Here is a 14,555-nt window from a genome sequence, read left to right on the forward strand (position 1 = left end):
CCACTAAATTTTTTCTGCAGACATAAAAGGATTTCTCTTCTGCTATTTCTCCATTTAAAATTTAGTTACTACTGGAAAGCTGGGACTGTCATTGATGTTTTTAATTCCTGAGGTTGGAGCTGACTCTTTTTTATTCAACTTTGCTTTCCTCAGAGCTTAAGACTATGGCTTAAAATATTTATTGATTGTGACTTTGAGATCTCAGCCACACTCTAAGTCAGGATCTGCCTCCATTCAGATTCAATTTAATAACACCGTCTAGGGAAATTTTTTTTTTTAATTAAAAATGTATCTTAATTGTAAACCAAAAAAAAAAAAAAACTAAACCAAACCTGTTGCTGCTGAGTCTGTTCTGACTCACAGTGACCCTGTACGACAGTAGAACTGCCCCATGTGGTTTCCAGGGAGCGCCTGGTGGATTTGAACTACCAACCTTTTGGTTAGCAGCCGTAGCTGTTAACCACTGCGCCACCAGGGTTTCCTCTCAGTTATAAGGAATCCTTAATTCTGGAAGGTAAAACTGCAATTCCTGAAGCCCATCTGGAGACCTAGAGATCGCTGGGCCTTATGTTAAGACTGCTCCTTTATTGCCCCCTACTGGCTTGTCCTGGCCATGTCAGACATGAAAAGGTGGAGTTTTTTTTGTAAGGTCACTGTGCCTTGGAATCAACTTGACGGCAATGGATTTATATACATATATAACAAAAACATTTGCCATGTCAACATCTTTTACATGTACAATTCAGTTCATGATGTCATACAACCATCACCACTATGCATTTTTAAATATTGTATGATCCCATCTAGAGGAAATGCTTAGAATAAGCAAACATACAGCGACCAAAGTTTATTAGTGGTTACCAGGGGCTAGAGGGAGAGGGGATGAGGGCATCACTGCTTAGGGACGCTGAGCTTCTGTTAAGGTGATGGAAAAATTCAGAAATGGAAATTATTTCTATGTGACGTTTGTGGATATTTTTGTTCTCTTCTCCAGGACTCATTGACTATAATTTTCATTGCTTCCGGAAGGCCATCCACGAAGTCTTTGAGGTGAGGATGAAAGTGGTGAAATCTCGAAAGGTTCAGAATCGGCTGCAGAAGAAAAAAGGAGCCACCCCCAATGGGACCCCTAGAGTGCTGCTGTAGGTGAGGTTTCAGGAACATCTTTTGAAATCAGACCTTTTTGGTGAGGCTGCTGCAGCGGGTTGCGCTAAAAGAAGGGGACGAAGGAGACTGGGACACGTGACATAGATCGCTTGTTTAAAAAAAAAAAAAAAGATTCCTGCAACCCACTTCATCTTCTCTTTTTTAAATAAAGTACCTGTAAGCACTTTGAAGCAAAAGCTTGTATATTAATAATGAAGTGAAATCCACTGTAATTTTGTTACACAAATGAAAACTTTTTTGGTCTGTAGTAAGAAAAATCACGTATGAGAACTGCCAGGAACTGTATATATTTTGCACTTTTTCATGTTTTTTTCTCAGTGAACTGAACTTTGATAAACTACTTTTCTAAGCTTTTTTCTGTACTTGGTATAAAGGACGTGCATACTGGAGTCCATATACATATGGCAATCAGAAATTAATTGAAAAGTGATGCATTGGCAACAACTTTTTTTTTATAAATTTGGGAATATTTCCTACCAATTATTGAGAAAAATCATTTTTTCAGTAGAGCTGGATCAGATTGGGGCAGCAGGCTCCAGTAGCAATAAGAACTGTCCTCTGTTATAATGGGTGTAAACAGGAGTTTTGTAGAATAGTATTAGCACCAAACTTATATACACATTTCTATAGTTGTGGCAGTGTTCCCCTACTCAATTTTTATGAAGCTCTTTACCTCAACACACATCTCTATAGTCACTTTACACAGAGAGGTTAGTTCTTTGTGCTGTACTACTGTTCTTTAGAACCTTTGGGACCAGATTTCCAACATGGTGCCGACCACTGGAGAGAAATAAGCGTTTTGCTGAAATGCAGGGGTTCTGGAGGCTTTTCTTTTACCTGTCACCTGGAACTGAATTAACATCAGAGGTCATAAAGTTTCACAAATGTAGGTGATTGGCAAGTGTAGACTAAACAAAATATATATACATAGTGTATGTATATACATTTCTGAATTTCTGGCCCTTGTGAAATGGGCCTCCTGTTATACATTTAAAATGTTTAGGGCCAGTTTGTTACTGCTTCTTGACCACAGTGAACGGAGCCGGTCTCAGATCTCCACTGCGTAACGGAATCCTGCTGGGCACATTTGTCACCTCTGAGTCTCCTTTTCGTCTTTGCAACAGTGTGTCTTGTGGACTCTGCCCATTCCCACCTTATGATTGAACCAGAGCTCAGCTGGCCACCAGCTCGCTCTATAAGGCTGGAGAGCCATTCTGAAAATTCCTGATTGTCAGTGTGGAAAGGATGGCCAATGGAGGCATTACAATTAGCTGTGTATTTGTTTCTATGAAATTCTTTCACTTATGTTTACTTTAGACTATCAGGAAATTAAGAGACTCCTAAATCTTTCCCCACCTCAAACCATTCCAAGTAGATGATTCTCTGTCCATCCCAAGGGTCAGTGCTCTAAGGCATGCTTATGGGGCATTAGAAAGTTTTTGTTTTTAAGCAGAGCCTCCTTGGGTCATCAAAGCTGGTCCTAGCATAGGGTATGAAGTCCCTGAAGCAACTTGCCCTGAGACTCTCCCACCTCTCATATCTGTGGCCTCTTTCCATCTTCTCTTCTCCCTCTCTTCAAGTCCTATTCCTTCCAAGCTGGTAACTGAAGTTTAAGATGGTAACCGATTGGGGTTTAAGGTTTGAGCCTCTCAAGGGTCTGTGCATTTTTGGGAGGAATTTCCAAAAATCAGTAAGGCACCCTAACTCCCTTCCTCATAATTCCTACTGACGAACCTGGGTACATAGGAACCCAGGGCTCCAGGGAGGTCCTTCCCTAACTTCCAGAGCTATACCCTGTTGGACCCTTGCCAACAGGCCTGACACATAGGGGTTATTCTTATAAATCTAATTCTCTAATATTTTTTATAGAATATTTGTCTTTGAATAAGAAAACCAAGTAAAGAATCAGTTTTCTAATGAGAATTTAACCTCAAGATAGAGACACTTGCCTATCTGATAAACCACACGTTACTTAGGTATATAGATTATTGTAACCAGGTGGAGCTTCCATTTTTAAGCTGGGTATATGATAGATTTTCATTAAAATGTGCCTTAAAAGCCTATTACTTCAAGAGCAAATGATTCTTTGGGGGAAAGGCAAAAATAATCCTATGGCTTGAGGCCCAAGTTTATGGTAGTAAGTGCACTCATTGATTAATCGTGCTGATACAGATTACTGTCTCAAATCTGTAAGTGTGGCAATGACCTCTTAATTAAAGGGTGATGTAAGAGTTACGGCTAAGTACAGTATTCAGTTTTTCCAATCTGTGCTATTGGGATTCCAAAATCTCCTCAAGTCCTTTTGCATTTAATTTTTGATATGGGAGTTAGCTTATTTTAGTGTGTATGACCACAGTTAGGTTTCCAATCTACTACTATAAATACAAAGCTCAAATACATGGCTATAGTGACTACACTGGAACTCATTCTCAGAGGTTGAGAACTTGACCTGCACCTTTGTAGAGCAGGACAACCTTTTGCCTTTTGAGCCAATTGGAACTTCTATGTAGAGGTGAAATTCTGTTCGTGAATTATCATCTCTGGTTATTTTCAGTGATACAGATTGATATGTATAACTGGGGTGGAGTGTTTCTGCAAAAACACTGGTTGACATTCACGGAAAATATTATTTTGCAAACATATTTCGGGCCCTTATATATAAAACAACTAAAATCACAGCAATACACGGCAATGTTGTTATATACAGGTTATATACTAACTAACTGTTTGAAACATACTACAGAAGAACAGCTGAACTGTCTTGATTATTAAAGTATAGGATGCATCCAACTTGTATGGACTGGATATGATTTGTGATCAAGTAGAGTATTTTGTTTTACTTTAAGCAGTATATCATTTATAAGCATTTTTAAACCTTTGCTTTAAAAAATGTTAAATGCCAATTTAAAAGAATGTCTCACACGTTCATGATTTGGTAAGGCTTTCGTTTTATTTCAAGTATAGTCAGGTAAAGCTTTCTGGGAGCAGAATGGTCTTTTCGGTGAAAAGGAAGTATGACCTTTCATATTTGTGAGGTCAGTTACCGTGTACGTACATCACTGCTTCGTTGGGCTGTTGGGGCCATTAGGTAAAGTTTGTTTGCCCAGACTAACCAGCTCTCATTTCATGAAAATGAGGATAAATCTATCTGTTTAAATTGAGTTTGCACTTCTGTTATTTTAAAATCCTTTCATCTCTCCATATTTTTGATGAAGACATGCCTTTTAGGACTATAGAAGAATTAACTGTTATTTCAGTAAACTTCAGATATCTTTTCTGCACTGATCGTAATCCCTAGCCATCTGGAAATTCTTTTCCTAAGAGTCCACTTATCATTCCTTACTATGCTTCGTAAGATTCTATTCTATAATGACTTTATATAATTATGTAGAACCCCTGAGAGTTCTCAAAGGAGCCCTGGTGGTGCAGCGGTTAAGCGCTCGACTGCTAACTGAAAGGTCGGCAGTTTGAACTCACCAGTTGCTCCATGGGAGAAAGATATAGCAGTCTTTTGTCCGTAAAGATTTACAGACTTGGAAACCTTATGGGGCAGTTCTGCTCTGTCCTGTAGGGTTGCTATGGGTCGACAGTGGCTCTGGTTTTGGTTTGGTAAGAATTCTCAGAGAGGACTAGCATCAGATGTTATATCTTAGATATGAAATCCTGTTTCTGATTGGAAAACCTGATCTGAAATAATTATTCCAAGATGTTTAATCAGTAGTGATGTTGAGTTTAGGAGAAAGCAAATGTTGTCTTTAACAGAATTTTTAAATAATTATAGAAAATATTGAGTGCATACAGTATGCCAGGCACTGCTCTCAAGTGCTGTAACATAGCTAATCCTCATAAACCCGAGAGGTAGGTACTGTTATGCTTATTTTACAGATGAGACACCTGCGGCCAAAGAGATGCCATAACTTGACCGAAATCGTAGAGCTGTAAGGGGCAAGGCTTAGAGTCAGACTCCAGAGTGCATATTCTCAACCACATTATTTTAAGAGGCCTCACCAAATGTCTGCTTAAATGCCCTCCTTTCGCAAATGTGATGAGACTTCGAGTTTAGAATTTACTGCTGCATGGGCTTAGTAAGGTTTAAATGCTGGATATTTAAAAATAAATACCTGTTCCTATATGCGCTCCCTTGCATGTTTGTGGAACCAATAGGAGCAGCCGTCTAAATGTATTTCACTCAGAGAAGAAAGTCAACAAAGATTATGCTTTTTTTCTTCCTAATCCATTAAGTAACTCTAATGCCAAGCGTAATAGAGACAGAGGGTGTTTAAATATCAGAGGAAAAATTTAAATACCTTTTACAGCCGTTTGGTGTTTAAAGAGTTGATAATGTATCAGGTGCTGAGAAAATCATCTTAACTGCTTTCATTCTTTTTCCGTGAGTTTTTAATATGTATAACAATAATTCATGGATAACAAAACATTAATTTGGATTAAGATTCAAAAAAGCACTTCAATCCTAATCCTTTCCAGAGCTTCAGACCTATATTTAAATTTACCACTAGTTTGCTTTTGCTGGGATCTTCTACAAGAAGATTCTCAAATCTAACATGTTCAGAGTTGAACTTGGCTTCCTTCTTGCTAATCTAAATCTTTTCCTCCTTCTATGATGGCATGACTATCCTTCCTAGTATCCCTGCCAGAAACTTGGGCCTCATTCTTGACTCTTTCCTCTTGCTTACCTCCTACAATCGCCCATTTTTTACAGTTTAGTCTTACAAAGAGGAGTCCTGGTGGTGCAGTGGTTAAGCACTCAGCTGCTAACTGAAAGGTCGATGGTTCAAACCCACCAGCCGTTCTGAGGGAGAAAGATGTGGCAATCTGCTTCCTTAAAGATTATAGCCTTGGAAACCTGTGGGGCAGTTCTACTCTGTCCCAGAGGGTCGCTGTAAGCTGGAATTGACTCTACAGCAATGGGTTTTTTTTTTTGTTAGTCTTACAAGCGTCTATTAAATCTGTTCACTTTTCTCCATCTTCTCTGCCACTATCCTGGGTTAGACCACCATTTCCTCTCATTTGCATCACAATAGCCTCTTAACCAGTGCCTCTCCACCACATCCATCCATCCATCCATCCATCCATCCATCCATCCATCCATCCATCCATCCATCCATCCATCCATCCATCCATCCCACACAAGACCCAGAGGGACCTTTCTAAACTGCCACAATTCTGACCATGTCACGTCCTTGCTTAACACCCTCCAGTAGCTCTCCATTATTCTTAGACATCAGTCCAAGCTCCTTAATAAAGGACCTGCCTCCCTGGTCCTTACCTACCTCTCTAGCCTTGCCTCATCCTCCCTCAGCAAAGCTGGACAAGCATGTCCATACAAAGTATGGTAAATAATAAAAGGAACCATGCGTTTTGATTCCTTTGTCAGTCATTTTCTGAGGGAAATTATAATTTTCTTTCAACAAATGTTTATAGGGTGCTTACTATATGCCAGACACTAGGCTTAGTAAAATGGCTAAATACTGGCAGATACTGGAGATGAGAGGATTTTAATATCTAAAAAACAATAGAAAGTGAACTACTTTAGATAGGTCCTGATAGGTGTCAGTTTTTACAACCACAGTTGGGTAAGACCAAACTCCAGCAGAGACCATGGATAGCAATAACTAGCATCTGAGAAGTTGTGTTGCTCAACTAATAGCAGATCATATGATATATTTAATATTATTAATTTAAACTATAAGTAGGCTGTGAAAGTAGAAATGTGTTTGAAGTAGTGCCTTTCCCTTATAATTGAGAAAAGAGATGAATTATCTTAAAAGCAGAAAGTTTTAAGTATTATTTTAGTGGTCATGCTTTTCTAACTTAATACAGATATGAACTCAGTATCATTTCCAGAAGTAGATTTAATAAAAAGTTTATTTTACTATTTCTCCTCTTTTTAATCTGTTTGTACCAGGGAGCTATGAGTGTTGCCTCAGGTGGATATTTATGTTCTTTTTATATGTTAGCATAAGAAACAGTAGAAGATGTGAGAAGGATCTAACAGTAGAACATAGGGCTAAGAGTTTTTCAGGTCATTTAGAATTTGGAAAGGCAGGATGATATTTTTAAATGTCCAAAATTTGGCCTAGTGGGCCCTCAAGAAGATCTACTTTTATCATAAATTCAAGTGAAGTTTGGGCAGTGATCTTATTTCGGTTGTCCCGTCAGTATGTTTACAGTTTTCTGTAACAATCATGGGTAAAGTGAAAATAAATACAGGCTTTAGTGTCCCTGTGAAGGAGCCCTGGTGATGCAATGGTTAAGCATCGGCTGCTAACCTAAAGGTCTGTGATTTGAACCCACCATCCGCTCCTCGAGGTGAAGATACGGCAGTCTGCTTCATTTAAAGATTATAGCCTTGGAAACCCTATGGGGCAGTTCTGCCCTGTCCTATAGGGTCGCTATGAGTTGGAATTGACTCATGGGCAATGGGTTTGGATTTTTGGTATCATGATTTTAAAGATACTTCAAATTATATCCTGTTATTCTCACAAAAAAAAATTCAATTTTATGATTTAAAAAGAAAAATCGAAAATAAAAGTCCTTAAGACTAGTCCCGGTCAATAGTCTTTGTTTTTACACTATTGCATTCTTGGTTTCAATAAGTGATTTCTCAGTTGAAGCTGAGATGGAATCTGGTCCTCAGTAGTCAAACCTGAAACAATAAACTCTCTTATAAGGCAAACCAGCCATATGAACTCTCATACCCAAGTTTGAATGGTACGCTTAACACTGCCTTGGGACAGACTTGTAAGAGTTGCCCTGTTCCTGTTAAAGCCTATGATGAAATCCATTTTAAACTTTTTGTTGTTGTGAGCCAAAATAAGGAATACATTTACATTGCAAATTATCACACTCATAAATACTACTGGGAAAAAAAAAAAGTCTCATGAAATAATATCCTTTCTACATGCAGTGCATTCTGGTATTTTCTATTTCATTTACTTTTTTAAAAAAGATCTCACAATCCACTGATGGATAACAACCTATTTTGGAAAGAACTGCTAGAGTGAACCATTGGCCATATCAGAGATACCTGAGAAGGATTTTCTTCCCAGCCTAAAATATTTTCCTTCTCTCTGTTAATATCTAAGGTTTTCACAAACATAAGGGAAATTCTGAGTAAGTTCTTGAATTTTTCTCTCATTCGATCAGGGCTTTCTGCTGTGTTTAACAGAGCAGTTTTACTTTTCACTGCCATCCCTTGGATGTTTTTTAGGCTGGATTGTTTTAGGGGAGGGGGCAGGAGGGTATGCCATCCTGATAACTCTGTCCTTGACTTCTGTATGGTAATTGACTTTGACTTAGAGTTTAGTGACTCATGGGTACACATCTAACTCTTCTTGAGGTCCTTTCTTAATTCAGGTAACATTGGTCTTAACCAGTATTAAGCACCCTTGAGTTTCGCCTTTTGTGCTATTTTGACACCCCCAAGAACCAGCTGGACAGGGCCTTTCCCCATGAATCAAGCGGCTACACTTAGTATAGAGCAGTGTCCTAACATTCAGCTGCAGGGGGCCTTGAACACCCTGCTTCTTCAGTCTTTTCAAATAAACTCCTGGGAGGAAGGGATCATTCTGGTTCCCCAATGCCAGGAGTCAAAAAACTAAGGCCCTTCTGAATGGGCAACTATAAAGGAGTAATTTAAACCTCAGCCACTTATATGCTAACCCTCACTACCTTTGTGGAGATATTCCATTTCTACAAGCTGCTTCTGTTTGCCTTCTGCTTCTATGATTGCCCAAGTCCCTACGGCTAATGCCCAACTCTTTCTTCCTCTGTGGCCCTGGGGGAAAACTCAACTCCTGCAGTGCTCTCTTCCTTGACTAAATCCAGACTTCTAGACCTCTTAAAAGGTGGCCTTGGTAATTCAGGCTTTCACTTTCCGTTCCTGGAAAGCAGGGCAGCAGGGGAAGGGGCTGACTGGGGAGACCAGTCCTGTGTCTCTTTTCCATTTCTCTGTAGGAAAGGAACTAAGATTTATGATATACAAAGAACAGTGCCCAATTCACGTAACACAGTTTCAGTTAATGCTTTAGGCCAATATTCTCCAAAGTTACCTGGTCTTAAAGAATCATCTGAAGCATGTACTAAAAATGCAGATTCCCATCCTTACCCCAGTTTTCTTGAATCAGAAGGTCCGGGGAGAAGTCTGGGAATCTAAATAAGTGCCATAGGCAGTTCTCATAGTTTGGTAAACATTGTTTGATCTGCAGTTGTTAAAGGAGGTGGGGTTGTGAGGGGGAGGATGAGGATTGGATTTACCTGGGGGAGCTTTCTCAGTTCCCCCGCTCTTCCATATATATATATGTGTGTAAGTTTCTGACACAAGTGTTAGTTTCTTTTTCCAACTTGATTATATACATTTTTAAATAATCTACATTATTTAATCTCTAATTTAAGTGTAAGGTTTTATGGATGTAAATTAAATAATCTATTTAAGCCATTTCTTCTATTAATTTAGAGACTCAGTTAATACCATAAAAAATGATAATAACTTTAATAAGTTGCTCCCCGCCCCCCCTCAGTTTTATTCAAACCCTTCACATGCAGGGCTTTATCATGACTATAAACATTGCAGGGTCTTTATCATCCTGGAACAACATTTTGAGTCATCTAACAGTTCCCTCCTAGATACTTAAAATCCAACATGCTTTAAACCAAGCAGGAGGCTGTCAAGGGAGATTTGACTGGAGTCTCAAGAACAATTTGTTAAACTTTGTTGTTAGCTGCCCTGGAGTTGACCTCAACTCAGGGTGACCCCATGCACAACAGAACTAAATGCTGCCTAAACCATCCCTATGATCCTTTGTGGATAGGACTATTGTGATTCATAAAGTTTTACAGAAGTATGTTGTCAAGCCTTTCTTCCTAGTCAGTTTTAGTCTGGAAGCTCCACTGAAACCTGTTCAGCATCACAGCAGCAGGTGAGCTTCCACTGACATAGGGGTGGTGGCTGTGTGGCTGTGAATGAGGTGCACTGGCTGGGGAATTGAAACGGGTCTCTCCCATGGAAGGCAAGAATTCTGTTAAACCACCAGGGTTTCATTTGTTAAACATTAGGGCAGGTTTTCTTCCCCCTGCATATTCAGTCTCCACAAATAACTACTTCTTGTATTTCTCTTTTAAATGATATTTTGAAAGACTGCTAATAATGATCTCCAATACTTGTTCTTCAGCATATTCCCAGGAATAATTAATAAATATGTCTTCGCTTTCCCCCTTTTTGTCAGGTGAACTTTGTAAGATAGAAAACGGTCATTACTTGAGGCCTTTTAAAGACATCGTTTTTCTGAAGAATACTTTGTTCCAAAAGGACTTTGTAAAGACAAAAATATAAGGCAACTCTCTTTTCTGAGGAGTAATGTTTTTGGAAAAAATTTGCCTTCTATTCTAACATATATAATACTTATCTTCATGGAAGAACTTCTGCCCCTAACCCCAAGTTCAGCTCCCCAGAGAAGTCAGACTGGCCCAGTATTTCTCACGAGATGCTAGAAGGCAAGTTAATTGTGGCATATCTCCATCTTTTGGTTATTTTGTGCTAAAAGAATAACTTGTAGGGAAGTCCAGGACTGCTTTTCAGAAGTTGATAACTTGGTCATCATTCAAAGTTTGCCTATGATTGTAAATTGGGTTTTAGTGGGAAGAGTATAGGGTTGTTTGATTGTTCTAAAGACATAAATAATGCTGAAATGCCGCGTGGCTGCAGAATCACTATCAGAAGTTCCATAATTCATATGTGCACTGAGCATTGTCTGTAGACTGAAGAATGTTTCACATATTTGTGAACTATTATTTTTTGAAAATTTGTGGATGCTATAACGGTGAATAAAATACAAATTTGTTTAAAAGTTTTACTGAATTCATAGTAATTTTTTTTTTTTGTCATTTTGCATTCTTCCAAGGAATTGAAACTAAAACTGCTCTCAAGGTGGGGAGCAGAGTTCTAAGCTAGTCAGGCTAGTTTGTAGATGAGCAAGTTTAATCAGTGAATAGGTGGCCAAAAGGGGCCTAGAGAATAAAAAATGGGGGTGATAGCATGCGAGGACACGGGAAGAAGGCATAGGCAGAGGGGCAGTGCAGGAAAGAACCTTTCGGAGAGGACGCAGAGGGAAGGAGACAGCTGTGTGCTAACACACTGCAGTAAATCTGTCTTTTCACCTGTGAACAGCAGGTTTTCTAAGTTGCAGCTGTTTCCTTCACGGCTAAATTTAGAAAATGAAATCACTCTTGTGAAACTCCTAAATTCATCTTACGAAGACTAAGGAAGATGAGTAGCAGGATTTTAATTACTAATTTTAAAAACACCTTAAGTCATGAAAAAAAACCGAAGAAATGCAATCCATGCAAATGAAGCAAAAGCACAATACTAAGCAGAATTTGTTGTTGTTCCTCCACCTAAGAACCAGGAGCTGTGATTTTTGAGGAGAAGTCAGATTATTCAAAGCTCCGGCAGCGAATTCGATCTCCAAGCAAAAACATAAGAAAACTACAGTAAAAATCATTTTAATAATGTTGCAAACAAGTCTTTACTACTGTATTTGGAAACTGACTTATTTGCTTGTTAATTCATTAAAAAAAATACTTTTCAAAGAGAATGATAATCTCCTAAACTAGTACTCTAAGCGTTCCAGTGGGTTTCACATATATACACTTGAATGACTTGCTTATCATTCAAGGATTGCCTATAATTGTAAATTGGAATTTTAACGGGAAGCAGTGTAGGATTGTTTGATTGTTCTAAGTATGTTAATAGTATTGCTGAAATAATATTTTCTTCTGGAATACAGTATTGTAAGAGTGATTTTCAGGATTAAAACAGAATGAGCAGGTAAGACAGTTATTTTGAACATATTAGTAGAAACAGAACAAAAACCGAAGAGGCATTTTCCTTCTTGGATTTCTTGGCTAGCCACCAGATGGCAGGCGAAAGCATAGCTATTAAACCTGCAATGCAGTAAGGTGGGGCGCTCAAAAAACAAAGAGCGCCTTTCTGTCTGACGTTGTTTAGGGAACCAGAGTTTAAACATATGCTCCTGGTAATGATATAACATACATCTCCATTACATTAATACCGGCTTCTTCCCCATAGGAAAATTAGTCCCATGTTTTATTAACTACCTCAAAGGGGAAATCCTGAGGGACAAATGATAGGAAAAATTATGGCAGTTTGTTTTTTTCTGGAAAATAAATTATTATCAAATATTAAAACTAATTAATAAAATGTTTACAGTAAAGTTCACATATGTCTTCCCAAGGTGTTTTTCTTTTTTAATTTTACTGTAGGAAGACTTTGATGTAAAATTAGCCAATTCATATATCAGTCTAAGTGGTAATAGCACTGCTACTTGCAAAACAAATAATACAGTTAGCTAGTGGCAGATGTTTTTAGTACAAAAAAGCACGTACAATGGTCTTTCAACTCTGTTAAAATACCTATGCTTTATAAGTAAATAAAGGTAAATACACCAAAAGCATTAAACATAAGCAGTAAGATTATGGGAGATGTGCGTTTTGTAACAATCATGTTTTATTTTATGATCAAGAAAATATTTTAAAAAACAAGGGAAGTTTTAAATGCTGAAGAATAAATATCTTCAAGTGTTTGGACCAGGAATAGCATTGGGGTTCTGAGGAGCATATCCCCCTTCAAATGGTAGAAAAAAGACCTTGCATGACACCAGACAGCCTGATTCTTTCTTGGTGCAGTGAAAACAACTTGGATTTCAGAGTCAGAAGACCTGAACTTTAAATCAGGATTCTTCTACTTTCTAGCTAGGTAGCCTTGAGGAAAGTCATTGAAACTTTAAGAATCTTTGTATAATGGGTTTCAAAGTATTAAGACCAAGTCAAGAAATAAATGAAATCTAGAAAAATTTCATCAATACAATTACAAAATATGCTAGAAGAATAAGAATTTGTAATGTAGTTGAAAAAACAGAATTCAGGCAAAAAACTTCATTTCTCTGAGACCTCAATTGTCTTTGTCTGTAAAATGGGTATAAATAATCTGTGCTCCTCTCAGGGCTGTTGGGAAGAATAAATGAGTTGATATATGTTAAATGTCTAATACAAGGTCTGTCCTTGCCTTGTTCCAGGATGCAAATGGTAGTAGGAAAGGGACCTGCACTTCAAAGGGCTTCTGGTTACTATCTAAGGAAAAGGGAAGATATAGGCCAAGGATTGTGGTTCTAAGACATTTTTAAGATTCTGAAACATTTAAAACTTCATCTTTTGTCATTTTTGTTATCTCCTGAGTCTGCCTTAAGGAAAATCTCTTAAAATGAAAAGTTTTCTTTAGGATCACCAAATCTAAAGGAAAAATCATCCCAAACTTGATCTGGGATAGAAGCTTTTCGCCTGATATAATTTACAGCCTCCTTCTAGGAATAAATAAATTTATACAATAAAAGCAATTTTTGGAGAAACTTAAATGTTCTAGGAAAACTAGCTCCCTCCCGACCCAGCTGTTAGTCAAGAATCTGTTGTTAGTTGCTTTAAGTAGGCTCCCACTTATGGCGACCTTACGTACAAGAATGGAATGTTGCTCGGTCCTGTGCCATCTTCATGATTGTCGGTATATTTAGGCCTATCTTCCAGCACTATATTGCATAATATCCTGTTGTGGTCCATAGGGTTTTCAGTGGCTAATTTTCAGAAGTAGATCAGCAGGTCTTTCTTCCTTAGTCTGTCTTAGTCTGGAAGCTTCACTGAAACCTGTCCACCATGGGTGACCCTGCTGATATTTGAAATATTGGTGACATAGCTTCCAGCATCATAGCAACACGCAAGCCACCACAGTGTGACAAACTGACAGACGGGTAATGTTCAAGAATCTAGTAAGCTTTAAATAGAATTACTCTTTTTGTATATAACTTCTTTTTCTCTATAAATGTCTCTTCCTAGAAACACTTAAATTGACTTGCTAGAGGCCTCTGCCCTTCTAGCAAGATAGTAGTAAAATTTTTACATGTGTCCTAAATAAATTACCAGAGTAGGTTTTTGTTGTTTTTAATCAAGAAAAGAGAGGCTGTAATTGCTACTGAGCCAGTCTTGGGGGGAGAAGAGCCCCAAGGAGCAGACTAGGTGGTGTTGCCTTCTAAAAAGAAAGAAAAGCAAAAAGTCCAGGTACCTCCCAAGAGGAAGTAAAGGACAGCCCCAGAGGAGGACAGTTGTGTGCTGGGATGATTGCTGGACCTGGAGACTGATTTAACAGAAGGGTCCCTAGTGCTTCCAGAGCCTTCAGTTTATCAGCTGTCAGATAGGGATAATACCCTCTTCACAGTACTGTCTATTGTAAAGCCTGTTTCGAACCCAGAAGAAATAAACCAGGGGTTTTGCAGGAATGTAGCACAAGAGGGCGTCAGTTGACA

At 38.4% G+C, this 14,555-nt stretch overlaps 1 protein-coding gene across 2 annotated transcripts in view; it reads left to right on the top strand.

Annotated features, from left to right (window-relative positions):
* RRAGD (Ras related GTP binding D) overlaps positions 1 to 5,980 on the top strand; it is a 44,096-nt gene extending 38,116 nt beyond the window's left edge. Inside the window, exon 7 of one of the 2 annotated variants that reach the window (XM_004388424.2) lies at positions 995 to 1,356. In XM_004388424.2, coding sequence (XP_004388481.1) covers positions 995 to 1,146 — 152 coding nt within the window. In that variant the 3' untranslated portion in view covers positions 1,147 to 1,356. Of the gene's footprint in view, positions 1 to 994 lie in introns of both variants that reach the window. The other variant, XM_023742490.1, reaches the window with a different exon arrangement.
* Positions 5,981 to 14,555: the final 8,575 nt, after the last annotated feature.

This window comes from Trichechus manatus, unplaced genomic scaffold, assembly GCF_000243295.1.
Source record: "Trichechus manatus latirostris isolate Lorelei unplaced genomic scaffold, TriManLat1.0 scaffold00211, whole genome shotgun sequence".
Taxonomy (NCBI): Eukaryota; Metazoa; Chordata; class Mammalia; order Sirenia; family Trichechidae; genus Trichechus; species Trichechus manatus.